The sequence below is a fragment of the Canis lupus genome, chromosome 1 (assembly GCF_003254725.2).
Source record: "Canis lupus dingo isolate Sandy chromosome 1, ASM325472v2, whole genome shotgun sequence".
Taxonomy (NCBI): Eukaryota; Metazoa; Chordata; class Mammalia; order Carnivora; family Canidae; genus Canis; species Canis lupus.
Genome location: NC_064243.1, coordinates 64,926,503 through 64,944,104, shown reverse-complemented (window position 1 = coordinate 64,944,104; position 17,602 = coordinate 64,926,503). Strand labels below are relative to the sequence as shown.

The following is a 17,602-nucleotide window of genomic DNA, read 5'->3' as shown; positions in this document are numbered from 1 at the left end:
TGAGGCAAAAGTTCTCATTCACATTCCTGAAGCTCAGGGGGTTCAAAAGCCTAGCAGCTCACAGAATCCCAAATTTCTTATAACTCTAGAAAGGAGATGTCAGTGAAAACATGTGGTACAAAAACAAAGCAATACACCAAAGCTTACACATGGAGAGTTATGTGATACCCTAAACCCTCTTCTTTGGGGCGCCTGGGGGGCTCAGTTGGTTGAGTGTCCGACTCTTGGTTTTCAAAGCTTAGGTCATGAGCTCAGGGTTGTGGGACTGAGCCCCACATAGGGCTCTGTGCTCAGGGAGCAGTCTGCCTGGAAGTCTCTCCCTCTGCCCCTCCCTGCCTTTCACAGACAAGTGTGTGTTCTCTCTCTCTCTCAAGTAAGTCTTTCAGAAAAAAATTTTTTTTAAAATAAAACTCTCTTCTTTGACATCTAACACTCTAATTGCACATAACATTTTGGCTCCAGTTGGCATACTAATAACCAATTAGTCAAAAATTTACAACAAATATATGCTTCTAAAAAGAAACTGAAGAGAAAAAAAGAAGACAATATATGTAATTTTAAAAACCAAAACAGAAAACTCTTAACTACTGAGTTAAATTGGTATCCTGCCTTATATTCACAATTTTTCTCCTTTTCACTATGTGAAGAAGTCAGGGGGTGGGGGGAGAATACTAGTACAACCTGATATTTTTCTGTGTGTCGATAAATTTTCTACTTTAAATGTAAATGACTTTAGGAAACAAATCCTACTCCTACTTTTGTATAAAAATAAACTTACGATCAGTGATGATTGCATCAAAATATGTGCCCTTCCTCCAGGAAGGTTTAGATGCATCTGAAACCAGGACATCAAGGTAGTATTTCTCTAAACCATATTGACGAAGATTCGCCCTAATGTTTTCATCTGGTCCTCTCCATTTCTGGTTTTTCCTACTAGCCTTTCCTAAAGGGAAAGAAAAAGGAATACAGAAACTACTAAATCAAATAGAGCATTCTTATTTCTTATCATTTAGCTAAAAGTAATGTTAACACATCTAAACCTAGATTTACTCGAATAAAACTTGCTTTCATTTAAAATCTTAACTTTATTTAAACAGCTATTTTTACTTCAACTTACTACAAAAAAAAATATTTTGAATAGTAAAATGTACTAACTGATCCTGTTTTGTCATCTTTCAAGTAAAACTGCCTTCAAACATTCATTTAATACTTACTGAATTGAAAGCATATACAAGTAAGATACAAAGCTGTATCGAACATGGTCTCTTTCCTCCAAGAGCAAACAACCCCGTGTAGAAATAGGATGAATCAGATCAGTGAAACAGAAACAAAGAAAGCTAACTTGGGAAATGCAGGAGCTCTGTGACCATGGAGAGAAGAAGTCAAATTGAGACATTACAGATGAAAAAAGTTAAAGTGGAGGTTGAAGGAAGAAGCTCAAAAGTTCTCATTTAGGAGACACAAGTGGATGATGATATTGTTGATTAGGATTGGAGAAACAGGGGTGCCTGGGTGGCTCAGATGGCCAAGTATCCAACTCTCAATTTCAGCTCAGGTCATGATCTCAGGGATATGAGATCGAGCCCAGCTTAAAGGAAAAAATGAGATCCATTTAAAATGTATCAATTGTGCTTGTGAACTACCTATAGAACATCCAGAAAGAGCTTTGCGCAGTGGCAGTATCGTAGCCAATGAGGTTTATCCGAGGCGCGATTATTGCTAATTGAAAACTTTTCCCATCCAGAAAGAGTTATTCAGTGGGTAGAGGCCAGAATATATATACTGAGGAGATATCAGTATAGGCATTTAAGTTAGACCCATAAGAATGAATGACATTTTTTATTAATCTTGGCATTTACATGTTTATTCTATAATTATTCTATTTTTATACACTCTTCTGTATCTTGATCTACTTCACAACAGAAACAAAACTTAAAAAAACCAAAATGGGAAGAATGATATGACTCTGCATAACATGCGCTGTGATAGGAAAACTGGTCAGAGAGAGAAGCCTAGAGAAAAGGAACATGTTATCACAGGTCAAAGAAACCCACAGGGCCTTAAGGAGATGGAGATGGAACAGTCAAAGAAGTAAAAGTACCACCCGATGAGGCCACAGTGCAGGAAACCAAGGGAGGCTGTACGAAAGTCAACACTGCCAAATGCTATAGATCTGTGGCCCTAGTAAGAGGTTTCTGTGGGCCTGGAAGCTAGAAAATAATGGGCAGAGGACAGTGAGGAAGAAGAAAGCAAAGTGGCAGCTAGAGGGGCCCCCCTACACGACGGACAGGAAAGGTTTCGTTCTTTTAAAATAGGAGACTTTTGAGAATATTTGAGAGCATAGAAAGAGATTACAAGCATATGAAACAGAGGGCATATTTAAAAGCATCTTGGATAAGCTCTGAGAAAATTCTACTTCAATCAGAATTCTATCCAAGTAGACTGAAAGGTTATAACACAGCTTTCATAAATAAGAATTCTAGTAAATTACGTAGGACAATCTCCTTAAAGTAAACATACTGCTTCTACTAAAAGCAAACCAGAATAATTCTTCTTAGCACTTTGTCTGCTCTAACATGTTGCCAAGAATATCTTTTTCTGGTTAGCTCACTTAGGTAAACTTGGTAAAATATAACCAATTCTTCTTATGATAAATCTTGCTAAATTCCTGACAGTCAAGGAAGAAAAAAGAGAGGTCAAACACAGTATGTCAAATTGTTTCAGGAAAAAAAAATAAAATAAAAAATAAATTCTCACCAATACAGTAACTTGAGAATAACTGTGTGAGGGAAAGAAAGGCTGATTCTAGTTACAACAATGGAATACCAACACAAATAGTTTCAGAATCATCGATGAAATTTGCCATTTTTAGTGCCATTCAGGTATATGGGAATACTTTCTTTAGTCTGATTCCATTCCATCAAATCACACATCATTAGCAAAGTGTCTAGATTTTAAAATAGTTTCCAAAGTGGCTTCAAAAGCAAGCAAATGTGTCTTGAGTTAACCTCAGTCTAATGCAGAATTTTCTAAGTTACTATCACCTTAACGGCTTCAAAGATATTTTGGTTGGTTATGAAATTAAAAATGATATGGTACTCAAGGACTAGAAATTAATCCAGTATTCGTGCAACGTTGGATTATGAAAAAAAAATGGTGATAATCTTTAAACAGAAACTGTACATGTTATTAACACAGACATGCTGATTAGAAGATGACTAGTCTCTTTCCTACTTCCTTCCCAGCCCTAAAGTTCACAACCTTCGAGTCTGCCAATTTTTAAAAAAAAAAATTTCTCTCAACTAAGCCTGTGGGGAGAGCTTTTTCTTATTCATCCTGTGCTCCCCCAGGAGATCACTTTGCACATACTGGATTGCTTCATAAAAAGCAGATACCCAACGAAATATCAGTTTATAAAAATAAGTAAAACTACATTATTATCACAACTCTATATCTTAACATAAAAGACAGATGCATAACGCCATGTAAACCCATTTATTTATTTTAAAGGCACATTTGGTACAAGAACAAAGACTATAACAGTCTAGAACCTCTACTCACCTAAGCCATGAACTGTATTGTAGTCTATGTCTGTCCCACATACGTATGCACCAAAATGAGCAGATGCTATCAGAAGGCCACCTGAAAATCACACAATATGGTCTGTTAACCAGAAAGTCCCAGATTCTTGTTTATTCCCCCACTTAACCCAATCCAGAGTCTTACAAACTAGCTGTAGGAAGAATACCACAGAGGAACACTGGTCCTGACCATATTTATAAGGCTTCAGATTTAAAACCCTAAGCTGTGCTCACTACATTGGTCACAATATAGGGAATTAACATATGTCTTAGCATCATTATTTTAAACATACCACTTAGGGAAAACAAACCTTTTTTGATCAAAATAATTTATATTTAGACATTTTCATCGGATTTGGAGAGGTCTATACAAACATCTTGCTCCTTACTTACAAATGAGCATTTAAGGCTACTACACAGAGTTGGCAAAAAGTAAATTCTGACAATTGGGTTCAATTCCCACTGAAGCCTGAGTTTCAAATAACTAAAGAGGGCATAATTAAATATGTTAAGACATGACTCCCTACAAAAATTAAACTATTAGGACATGAAATAGTTATTCCTGTAACCAATGAAGCAATTGCCTTTTGTTTTAAACTATAAATATGAATTTCTGCATAACTTTACCAAGCAAGCATACACAAAAATAATTAATACAATGACTTTTCTGTTTACTTAGTGCTGTGACTGAAGTAAGAACAAATGTCCCAACACAATCTGACTGGACTAAGTAACTTGGTGGCTGTGCCCAGCTCACATATGAAGAAAAATCCTAATAAAGATTTAAAAATTAACGAAACCCTTTAAAATAAAAGGTAGTATTTTCAAACTGTTCAAAGGAAAAAGAATCACAAAGTTAAATGTTTTAATAACTGTGCTTTTAATTCAACTTTACTTTTTTTTTAATCATCCAAATTAAAATGCTCTTAGTCCTAACAGCTCTACTGTAGAAAGATCTGTCAGTCAAACTGACATCAGAAATATACTCTTAAAACTATGCACAGACTCAGATAAGGGACAATAACTATATTTTTTCCCTGATATCCTTTTCAAAGGTAATCTCTAAAATTAAGATGGGTAGTGCCTCCAGAGGGTCAAGGTCTGTAAATTAATGGTGTTCTTTCCATAGCCATTTAAAAACACAGTCTGGGAACATGCACTTAAATAAATAGACTTTGCTTGTGAAAAATACTGTAACTGATGACTACTACTGGAGTCCCTAAAGAAGAGGATGGAGGACTAACAAGTACAGCAGAAACCAAAACCTAGGTTCCCTCCTACTAACTACAAGAAGCATTTGTGTGAGAGGTAAGCTAGGTCAACCTCATCAGTCTTGTTCTATAAATGGAACCGTCCACATTTCGGAAAAGATATTCTGTTGTGATGAGTTGGAATACTCACAAAATCACTTCACCCAAATTACGAGGAATTACTACGATTCCGCCAATTAAGGCAGATACTCACCTAGAAGAACTAGTTGCCAAGGGGAACAGAAAAGCTTTCCTGTGCTTCCTTAAACAGAACCTTATCCATTTGGTTAGAGTGAGTTTTGAGAAGACCCAATTTAGAGCACACTGCTGAAAGGAGATGAATAATCTGTTAGACTGCATCTGTGAGTTTACTTTGTGCCCTTCAAGCTTTCAAAGTTTTAAATAAAGTCAGTATATAAATTAGCTTCTCTGTACTGGTCACTGGGTAATCCCTGTTAAGCATCTAATTGTTTTCTCAAATAAATTGAAGTATTTTTTTGCATTTAGTTATACCTCAGTTGGAGTTTCCCTGAAGCTTTCTGGTGGAAGAAGGGGTGATCAAGGAGGGGTGAAATGGTGAGGGGCCAGGTAATGTGACTCACCCAATTTCCTATTATACTCTCAAGTGTACCAATACCCCAAACTCAGTGTTCTAATTTCTCTTTAGTTAAATAGCAACCACTTTAAGGTCAGGGTAGTATCTTATAGGCAAAAGGACACAATATGGCACAATTAGGCACAATATTTGCCTAAATATAGAAACTAATTTGTGATTCTCAACATTAGAAATTTAAGAGAAAAGCCTTACAAAAAGCTTAGAAATGAGAGACTGGGCTTTGGTTTTGCTGAAAGAAAAGGAGAAAAGGAGGAAAAATGGAATACTACATACCTACAAGATCCATTTTCAAAACAAACTCAAACAAGTTACACTAATAGCCTGAGCAAAAGGATATGACTAGAAAACAGGAATTTTACTGGATACACTAGGAAACTTAGGAAAAGGAGACTACAAAGATTGTGGACAAAAATGGGAATGAAGCAGAGATTATTACACAGACTACAGAGACCAATTACTGGTCTCCTAATTGTCTCTTTTTCTCCCCACAGTCTCTTCCCAGGACCAGGACAGTCAGTTTCCCAACACCTGGCACCTGTGTCTATCATTCTGCAATGATAAAATTCAAAAGGAGCCACACTCCTTTCCTCACACTATGGATCATCTGAAGGTAGTTGGTGCCAAGGAGTGTGTAATACTGTCCTGGGTATATTCTCAATCACTAAAATAGCTCACTCACCTGAGACAGGGCAAGGAGAAAAGGAGTATCTATGAAGCCCTGCCATAAAATCATATTGCAGCTACCTAGAGCACCTGGCAGACACTTGTACCAATTATTTTCATTATAAATAAAGAATTAGATGTTTACAATTTTAACCCTCAATTTCCTTGCCTGATGTCACAACTTGCCAACAGTTGCAAATTATGAGTATCTTGGAAATTAGCCAGAGAAGGGACTAGAAAATGAGTTCATGGCCAAACTGTTCATCATCACCATTCAATATTGACCATATCTAACATCTTTCATCAAAAAGGCATCTAAGTTCCTAACAAAATAATAATGATAACCATTACACAGTCTACTGAATGTCTACCATGTGTCAGGCAACTTCCTAAGAATTTCATGTATATATTTTACCTCACTTAATCCTCACAATATATTACTATCACCATTTTATCAATGATGGAACTGAGACCCAGACCAGTTAAGAATGTTGCCCAAAGTAACATAATAATAGATGGATTAAGGATTTAAAACTCACTCTATTTGTTCTTTTCTCTATACCATTTTGTCTCCTTTGAGGTCAGCACCAATTGAAATAAATATACACTCAGCTTACCAATTAGATAACAAAAGTAAAATTTGTTATGAAATTAAGTGATGCTGCACACTCAGTTAATAACAGTTGTATATCTAATTCACAACTCTTGTATATCATCAAGGCAGGCCTGTACCATTATAGGTATTCAACATACCATGCTCATCAGTCCTTTAGCCATGCTCACACTAGAACAGGACTTCCTAACTATTAAGAGCTGGCCCAATGATAGGTATCTTCTCTCTTAAAATGGAGATACACAACTTTTTTAAAAATCTTCTTAAAATGAAATCAACATAGTCACTAAAATGGAAAGGAAAGTAAATTTCTACAGCTCATAATGTCATTCTAGACAACAATAGCAGACTGTCTAAGGAAAAAGGAAAGGCATTTAGGCAGGAAAAGATAATATCTCTCCTTTCAGCTTCCCAGAAACTTTCTACTCTATCTTCTAACCTTGAGAAAATCACAAATAATGAGAAGTCAGTGGATAAAGCATTTGGAAAGCTCATATATTTTAATTTCCTGCTTTTAAAATGGAAAAGAATTGGATACATTTGACTTTGTTTTAAAATACTAGAAAAGGAAACAAGGAAAAAATGGCATCAAATACTTTGTGAAAAACTATGGCCATGGAGGAGGACACAGGGTTACTATTTCTCCAATCCTTCAGAAGGTACTACCCATCAGTGAGACAAAAGGCCCAAGAAAAAAGACAAACTATACTTAAGAATTGTATCTATTCACAATTACATCACCAATTTCAAAACAAAAGCCCAAAAACTAAAATTCTAAAGCTATGCTTAAACTACAAACAGAAATTACAAAAATATATTTTAGCAGGATCTTTGCAAACATCTTCCTCTTTGTAATTTCAATTAATTGCCCTATGTAAACAGTCACATGACCAAGACCTACTACCCAATCTAAGGAGCTTCTCTAAAGCAAATTAGGAGCAGGTCTCCTTGCCCCACATACTGAAGGTAATCAATATTTTGACCGTAGTTAACATTTCATAATATATCTAACCTCATACACAAAGGGAAAGAAATTTTACCTATACTAGGAACTCCATTTTTAGACCTTACAGTCTTTTCTACATGTATGTATACATATTAAACATTATGTACATGTATGTATTCAAAGAATTCTTACTTCACAGAAAAAGTTTTGTTTTTGTTTTTTTAGAAAAAGTTTTTAAAGTCCAAGAACAAACTAAGGATTCATAAAAGGCTTATTAGCATTTGGAAAAAGAGAAATTACAGATCCATTCCCCATAGCATACAAGAAAAACTCCAAACAGACCAGAGATCTAAAGGAAACTAAACTAAAACTATAAAAGTACTAGAAGAAAAATATAGCAAGGTATGTCTATAACTTAGATATAGGGAAATCTTTTGCATGACAAAAAGAATTACTTGCAAAGTCAAAAAACATGGCAAAAAAACAAATGGCAAAAAAAAAAATGGGAGAAAATATTTTATTTTGTGGATATATATACACACACCTCCATGCATGTAATATATGTATGTATACATCTTATATACTTAAAGAAAACAGGAGAGAGCTAATGTCCCTAATATATGAAGTACTTTCAAAAATAAAGAAATGTCCACATAAAAATCAGCAAAAGACAAGAAAAATAATTCAAAGTTATAAAAATGGCCCTTAAAATATAAAAATTTATTGACTTCACTCATAATAAGAGAAATACAAAATAACACTACACTGAGACATCCACATGCAGAAGAATGAAACTAGACCACTCTCTTTCACCATACACAAAGATAAACTCAAAATGGATGAAAGATCTAAATGTGAGACAAGATTCCATCAAAATCCTAGAGAAGAACACAGGCAACACCCTTTTTGAACTCGGCCATAGTAACTTCTTGCAAGATACATCCACGAAGGCAAAAGAAACAAAAGCAAAAATGAACTATTGGGACTTAATCAAGATAAGAAGCTTTTGCACAGCAAAGGATACAGTCAACAAAACTCAAAGACAACCTACAGAATGGGAGAAGATATTTGCAAATGACATATCAGATAAAGGGCTAGTTTCCAAGATCTATAAAGAACTTATTAAACTCAACAGCAAAGAAACAAATGATCCAATCATGAAATGGACAAAAGACATGAACAGAAATCTCACAGAGGAAGACCTAGACATGGCCAACATGCACATGAGAAAATGCTCTGCATCACTTGCCATCAGGGAAATACAAATCAAAACCACAATGAGATACCACCTCACACCAGTGAGAATGGGGAAAATTAACAAGGCAGGAAACAACAAATGTTGGAGAGGATGTGGAGAAAAGGGAACCCTCATACACTGTTGGTGGGAATGTGAACTGGTGCAACCACTCTGGAAAACTGTGTGGAGGTTCCTCAAACAGTTAAAAATATACCTGCCCTACGACCCAGCAATTGCACTGCTGGGGATTTACCCCAAAGATACAGATGCAGTGAAACGCCGGGACACCTGCACCCCGATGTTTATAGCAGCAATGGCCACGATAGCCAAACTGTGGAAGGAGCCTCGGTGTCCAACGAAAGATGAATGGATAAAGAAGATGTGGTTTATGTATACAATGGAATATTACTCAGCTATTAGAAATGACAAATACCCACCATTTGCTTCAACGTGGATGGAACTGGAGGGTATTATGCTGAGTGAAGTAAGCCAGTCGGAGAAGGACAAACATTATATGTTCTCATTCCTTTGGGGAATATAAATAATAATGTAAGGGAATATAAGGGAAGGGGGAAGAAATGTGTGGGAAATATCAGAAAGGGAGACAGAACGTAAAGACTGCTAACTCTGGGAAACGAACTAGGGGTGTTGGAAGGGGAGGAGGGCGGGGGGTGGGAGTGAATGGGTGACGGGCACTGGGGGTTATTCTGTATGTTAGTAAATTGAACACCAATAAAAAAAAAAAAAAACACTACACTGAGGTAACATTTTCATCCAAGAGACTGGTAACATTTCACAACCTTGACAATGAATTCCTCTGGTGAAGCAAGATTTAACAATATACATAATATTCTTCAACCCAAAGAACTTCCTTTTAAGAATTTACCCTAGAGCTGTATCTCCAACATTATGCAAGTATATCTACAAAAGATTATTCACTGCAGTCGTTATTTGTAACTCCAAAATACAGGATACAACCTATGTCCAAGTATAGGAGACTGAATAAATTATAGCATATACATCCATGAAGTACAATCATAAAAAAAGAATGAAGATAATCCCTATGAATTAACAGAAAGTGATTTCCAGGAAATAATTGAGAAAAGCAAAGTAGTGTATGTAAGAAATAAGTAGAAATAAAATGTACATATCTGCCTATCATTACAAACAACAAATAAGAAGAATCAACTGAAAAAGATGTTGGTTATCTACAAGGGATGGGGGAGGAGGATGGAAGGGATATGGAAAAGAGTGATAATTGTCTCAGTGTACCTTTCATATAGCTGACTTTTGGAAGCAAACTGATCTTCTACATATTTAAAAATAAATCCACAAGGATGGAAGGAAGTAAAAATCTAAAACTGAAGGTAAATTGAAAAAAATGAACTCCAAACTGATTTTTAAATAAAGGGAAAAAAGAAGAAAGCACGATATTTAACTTTACTGCTCGTTAGCTGGGGCAGAGAACTGAATACATAGCCTAAAATCATATCCTTTCAAGAGGGTTTTTGTATTGTTTTGCTTTGCTTTTAGTGGTAAAGGCAAAGCAATTCTGAAACTATTTTATATGTATTAGAGGAATGAGCAAAAGAATAAATGTGTGGAAGGTGAGAGGAAACAGGATTCTCACTGTGGAAGAAGGCACATATAAAAATGGAATGGGGTTAGGCAAGAAAGAAATGTCCCAAGATAGATAAGAATTTGTAGTATATGTGAAAATTCACAATTTCTACAATATGTGTGTGTAAAACTACGTGCACGCACAGTACATACATAGGGACATGTGTACTTGCATACACATTTATATGTATATTGTGTACATTTGTACACAAATGTTCTAGCCTGTCTGCTGAAAGGGTCGAGAAATGAAGATACCTAGCATCCAGATCTTGGTCTCTAACACCATTCTCCACTAAAAGAAACAATGGTTTCCTGGAGAAATGACTGATTCCAGGGTTTGGGCAGGTAAAAGATGAGCCAAAAAGTAAGAAAGTACTCAAAAATAAAAGACAGGAACGTCACAAAGACAGAAACCACACAAAAGGGCTCCACTTGGCAAATGTGGGACAATTTGAGCAACTAAATGATAAAGGAAAGTAATGAATTATAGAACACTAAGGGGGAAGAGGGGAATCTACATGTTTATATTAATAAATACATAGGAGAGAATAAAAGACTCTTGCTTATAATAGAATGAGTGTCAAATGATAACTGTGGAGGTAGTACTACTATATATTGATAGGATGGATGCAACTTACTTCAAATGGTAAAGAAAACAAAATTATGTAAATAAACAGAAAGAGAAAACAAACGATAAGGCAAATGAGATCAAATGTTAACAGTTTAATCTGGGTCAAGTATATGCAAGTGTTCTCTGTTCTTATTCTTGTATCTTTACTATAAGTTTGGCATTACTTCCAATAAAAGTTTAAAATGTTGGGAGAGGTGCATAGGATAATGAGGAAAGCAAAGAAACAAAGAGGCTATATGTTGGGTGTGGGATATACAGAGATGCTGGGGGAGTGGGAGAAGAAAAACTCACTAGCAGATTAATTCAACAACAAACACAGAAAATCATTCCAATGGTTAAAACCTCTTAACTTTGATACTTTTCTTCCTAATCACATGTGGTCACATTCCTCAAGTTAGTTTATGATATAACAGCTGGCCAACAGACCTTAATGCAGAAAGAGGCAGCCCTAAGATAGTAGTTAAGAGCATGAGCTCTGGAGTTAGACTGCGGGAGTTTCAATCTCATGAAATTTACACACTAACTTCGGCCAAGTCACATAACCTCTCTCTTGTGCCATAATCTCCTCAGGAAGTTTTTTACTTTTTAATTCAACAATGTTTCTGCTATTGCATCAACACTGCTTCCCAAGTTTCTGATGGGGAAAGACGGCTACAGGGAGAAACGCCAACCACAAACATAATTTGTTCTGTCACAATCTGAATCACAATGAATCTAGCCAGACAAACATAAATATGAGTGCTCCCTAGGTATGAGTAAGATCCAGCAAAAATGGGGTAAAGTGGGAAAATGTAGTATTCATGGAATCAGAGGAGGCAAACTTGGAATTTTAGGACTTCTTACACAAAGTCAATTACAAGGCCATCCAATCAAGTGTGTACAGAGGCCAGACCACAGCCTCAGCAGCCAGGCTCTAGCTGTTGATAATTAAGGCACTTTCCTTATTTTCACACTTAGAAAGCTCTATAATCCAAATCAAATATAAGACACATTACCATTTTTTTCCATGTAAGTATATGCTTATCAATGTTAAATGATGAACATATATTTTTTAATCTTGTTACTCAAGTCTTTTTCCACCCAAAAGTTCTCCTATTTAAATAAACTGTACAGCTTTACAACATTTCCGCAGTGCACAGTATTGCGATGCATGGTATGCCCCTCCACCTAGTGGTTTACTTGGAGAAGCAGCCCACAAAATTAAAATCATACCATCCTTGAAGTGGCAAAAATGTTGCATACTGGGTTATTATCATAGACAAATATGTGGTTGTCTCTTAGCCACTATCACATGATAATTAAGATTATTCTGTCCAAATTTACTAATCTTTTAGCAAAAACATTACTATAACCTTGACTAACATAAACAAGCAACATGTATGCACTAGTTTGACGGTTAAATAAAAATACCTGTTCCAACAAATGGATCAAAGACAATATCATTTTCCTTCACTTTTCCATGGTTGGCCATGATAAATGATAAACCAGCATCCATGCTTGTATTTCCAATAAAGTGTCTCTTTTTGACACTGTATGACTCAATAAGCTCTCTCTGTCCATCTGCAATCTAGATCAGAGATTCTTCAAATTAGTTTAACAACATAAAACAGATTTAAGATAACCATTCACAATAAAACCACAGTATCTCAATGATAAAAACTCCTTTCCACTTACCATTGCTCTACACTTGTTCCTTTAAAAAATGTGATTGTGGTAATTATGGACAAATACCTTGTATTTTTTTTAGTGTGTTGCAATTTACTGTAACAAATTCAATTTCAAACTAAATTTGAATTGAACTTGAATGCAATAATTCCAGGGGTTGGTGGTAAGTAAACTTTATCCACCTCTTTTTTTCTCCTAAAAACAATATTCTGTAACATAAACCCCAGCTTCCATTACCCTAGGGAAGTGAGCAGGACTGCTTTGCAGTAATTTTATTTCTTTTCAGAATGTGAACTTAAGATTCGAAAACCCCACAAATAAGATCCCTTACTACCAGAGTGCACCCTGCCTTTTCTCTGCTTAAAAATCAATCCAGACGTTCTGGCAAGTCTTATGTTATTTTTTCCTGGTGTATTACCCCTTACCTAGGCCCTATATCTAAAAAGCCTCTTGCGCTTCTCAGGAATCTCCAGAAAAATAAACAAAACACAACATATAACCACATATTTTCCACTGATTTTAAGTCATACAGTAGTTCTGAGTCTTCAATTGCTTTAAAATTTTACCTATAAAGTACTACACAAAGGCCTACTATTAAGCTTTTAAAGAAACAATCTGAAACAGGTAAAAAGAATACTTGCTTACCCATCTACCAAAATAAATATTATGTGGGTTCTCAGGGATGCAGTTTGGGTCCAAACCATAATCCTCCAGTACAGAGAATATATGCTGTGGCTTCTTTAAATTCACTTTCCCTTCAAATGGCAGAAACTCAAGAGCCTGAAAAAAAAGAGTGATTCTCATGTCCCATGAGAATTTTAAAGGAAAAACAGTGCTTATATAATAATACCTATCTTGTAAGTTTGGTATCAGCATTAAATTAAGACAAAACATGAAAATTATTTAACACACAATATGCTACAAAATAAGCACTTATCCAGAACTGAGAAATTATTACGTATCAACAGCAATCAGACCACATTACTCTCACAGGTTTTTTTTTCATTTTTGCTAAATTCACTTACATCTATTCGTTTGACTTTTTCTTCTTGTGTCAATGTTTTATTAAATGTGTGAATCTTTATTTTATATGTAGAATCTGAATGTAGAAATGGAACCTAAAATAAAAGCAAATGAATTCTTTTAAGCTTAGTAATTCTACAGTATCTGTAGATATACCTATATAAAAATACATTTCACTACGCACCATCTTCTCCACAGGGTAGTTTTTAAGAGAACTATATAGCTCCTCTGGAGATTTTCCATGACCCCATAATTCAAATATGGACCTAGGAAATAAATGATTAGTACTAACCTCAGTAACAAAAAATCAGTTTAACAATAATATTTAACAATTACTTCCCTACTTTTTTATGTTTGTTCCCTTAATACAATTATTGCATTTTCTAAGCTATAAATGAGAAATGTGTCCTAAAAATAAACATAAGTCCAAACCACACAAAGAAGTTTAACTTTACAAAGAAAGGAAATTTAACTCAAGATTTTTCCAAGTTTTCATTATATTTTTATACTAGAATACAAATGATGCAGGAACATCATTTATTTCACTAAAACAGGTGAAAAGCTGCAGCAAATCCAATTTTTCCCAATGTCTTCTCCACAAAACAAAAATGAGCAGTTAAAAATGTTACAATATTCAGCAATTACTTATTAACATTTAGTAACTTTTATTTTTCTAACTATTACAAAAAGAGAATTCTTACTATAAAAAAATCCTCAAGCTTCCACCAATTTCAAGGAACACTTAAACAGTCACGAGAAAAAATTTCATTACAAATATTATAAATAAGAATTCATTGTAATGGACCTCAAATCTAGATAGTAGCATAGTTTTGTGGACCTAATTCAAACTACTTTATAAATGTAAATAATGCTGCCATTAGGATTGAGAATATTATCCTTTGAAAACAAACTCTTCTTTCCTCTCTACTAAATTTATAGAAAAAGGACCTCTACAATAATTCTACTTTTACTTAGGCATCACTAAAGGGGTGACCTCACCTATAGAAACATACAAAAAGTAAAAAGCAGCAAACACAATTATTCAAAATAGATGTCCCCAAATTCCATGTATTCAGGACTTTTTCTTAATGTTTAAAAATAATAAGCTTGATCAATTCATTTATTCAACAAATACTTATTAAGGATCACTATATACCAGGAATTGTTCTAGGCACTAGGACACAACAAAACAAAGTTCATTGCCTTCGTGAAACTTCAGGGAGAGGATGCCTGGAAGCATCAACTGAGGGAAAGCAGAGGTGACTCAACCTCTGAAAAGGGAAAACCTTGAAAAACAAAAATGGTAAAAAATAATAAAAGCTAACACGGAATGTAACTCAAACTCAAAGTACAAGGGACTGTTCTAAGGCCATTTAATATGGACTCACTTGTTCCTCATAGGAGCCCTACGCGGTAGCTGCCAGTATCTTCACCCACTGAACCAAAGAGGAAACTGAGGCACAAAGAGATTAAAATGACTATTTCAGGTCATATAGCAATTAATAAAGCTAGGATTCCAATCCATCAGACTCCAGACTCCACACATGACTACATGCACTATAATACACTGCTTCTCAAAAATTTAAAAAAAAAAAAAAAAAAAAAAAAAAAAAACAATCCCAGACCAGGCCATTCAGGGTAAAACCGAATTTCACAGATCATAATTAACCCTAATGATGTAGGAACTAGTGCTTGTAATGATAACCTAGAATCAATGAACTATGATTCCATGTCTTCTTTTTCAGAAAGAACTTATATATTCATAAATTTCTATTTTAAATGGTCATAATAAAGATTAGGTATATAACATGAAAAGCTTCAGCTATAATCGAACACTAATGTATAATACCTTCTATGATTTAGATTTTCAGAGTAAACAGTTTTCATATATATGTGACTGAACTATTTTAATCCATAATTTAGAGATTGTAAAGCTTATATAAGCTGCAACATTTCTCACAGGTGCTATACAAAGAAGCATGGATATTAACTAATATATTTTAATGATTATGGAAGTAGTAATGAAATCTTTCTGACAAAAATTCCTTAGGAAACTATCCTTTGAGGGAAGGAGGGGAATGGAATTGGGAAAGGTGCACAGAGTCAATGGTTTTTGTAAACCACTTTTTTTTTTCTTTTTTTTTTTTTAGGAAGCTGTATCAAATATTTCAAAATGTTGAGATCTAATAAGGTAGATACCTAGGTGTCTATTACATTTTTCATTCTATTTGTGGCATCCTGAAAATATTCCATGTTAAAAATAAATCAACAAAACAAAATTAACTATTAATCCCTAGGGTATCACAAAAAATTTTTTTGAATTTAATTTTCAATTCATGGGCAGCCCTGGTGGCCCAGTGGTTTAGTGCTGCCTTCAGTCTAGGGCCTGATCCTGGAGACCCGGGATCAAGTCCCACGTCGGGCTCCCTGCATGGAGCCTGCTTCTCCCTCTGCCTGTGTCTCTGCCTCTCTCTCTCTCTCTCTCTCATGAATAAATAGATTAAAAAATAATAATTTTCAATTCATGCTTATAATAGTCTTTTATTTCCAGAACAATTTTTTTAAAAAGATTTTATTTATTTATTCACGAGAGACACAGAGGGAGAAGCAGAGACACAGGCAGAAGGAGAAGCAGGCTCCATGCAGGGAGCCTAACATGGGACTTGATCCCAGGTCTCCAGGATCACACCCTGAGCCGAAGGCAGACGCTCAACCGCTGAGCCATCCAGGCATCCCATACTTCCAGAACAATTAATGCTACAATTAGGATTGTGAATTTTATCATTTGAAAAGGAACTCCTCCTTTGCTTTCTATTAAGTTTATAGACAGAAGATGTCTACAGTAATACAACCCTTACTTACCTATCACTGAGGGTATACCCAACCTAAGCTATTCAAAATATACAGATAATAAAAAGTAATCAAGGAAACTATTATATAATAATATACAATCATTACATAGTTATTAGTTGCACCATTAAGGAAATGCAGAAGATATGAGCTCAAGTAGCTATTTTAAACCAAAAAGCTATTTTTATAATAAGCCTTATCTGCTAAAATCAAACTCTTAGAGCTATAAATTTTAATATGCTAACCAAAAGTAATAATTATTCAAAATATGTGGGTTTTTAGTTGTTTCTGTTTGCTAGTCATTTTTACTGAATAAATAAGACTCATTAGCAAGTTTCAATTTAAAAGATGAAGGAAGGAAAGAAGGAAGAATGAAGGAAAGAAACAAGGAAGGTAAAAAAGGAAAAAAGATCAGACACCAAAGATAGTATCTAAAAAACAGGTAGGACACACTATGAGCAACATCATTATAGTAATCTACACAAGATATGCTAGTTGGGATTCCGCTAACAAATAAAACAGCAAAACGTACTTCATGGCAGTCCCTACTTTTTGTCATTTCACACTTCAATCTGCTCACCCAACTAAAAGCCATCTCTAAGAAAAACATTGTTCGATTTTCAGTACTTTGGTTATAACTAAATGTGGCATTTATCCTATGTAAATGAAGCATTTACATCTTGTATCATATTCCTGCCTAATATAGAAGTTTTTTAACATTACCCAAAACAAGTGTTGATGCATTTCACCAGGAAAATTCCCTCCCCGTTTCAGCAGAGAACTCCCTATTCTTCCACCACCACCCAGTGGCAAATTCGGGTATCTGCAAGCTAAAGGGAGCTCCCCACAACAACCCCTTCTATCCTCTATCAACATAGCAAAAGGCACAGAGAAGTAGAAGTAATGT

General features: G+C 35.0%; 1 protein-coding gene and 1 pseudogene across 4 annotated transcripts in view; one reads left to right on the top strand and one right to left on the bottom strand.

Annotated features, from left to right (window-relative positions):
- Positions 1-17,602, bottom strand: part of TRMT11 (tRNA methyltransferase 11 homolog) — a 56,268-nt gene that overhangs the window by 29,912 nt on the left and 8,754 nt on the right. For 3 of the 4 annotated variants that reach the window (XM_025422956.3, XM_049115276.1, XM_025422953.3), the window contains exons 4-9: positions 14,030-14,111; positions 13,848-13,940; positions 13,468-13,602; positions 12,568-12,724; positions 3,562-3,642; positions 779-943 (exon numbers count right to left, since the gene is read on the bottom strand). In XM_025422956.3, the coding sequence (XP_025278741.1) occupies positions 779-943; positions 3,562-3,642; positions 12,568-12,724; positions 13,468-13,602; positions 13,848-13,940; positions 14,030-14,111 (713 nt within the window). Of the gene's footprint in view, positions 1-778; positions 944-3,561; positions 3,643-12,567; positions 12,725-13,467; positions 13,603-13,847; positions 13,941-14,029; positions 14,112-15,233; positions 15,299-17,602 lie in introns of all 4 variants that reach the window. The other variant, XM_025422955.3, reaches the window with a different exon arrangement.
- On the top strand, positions 1,663-1,863 carry LOC112645756 (U4 spliceosomal RNA; annotated as a pseudogene).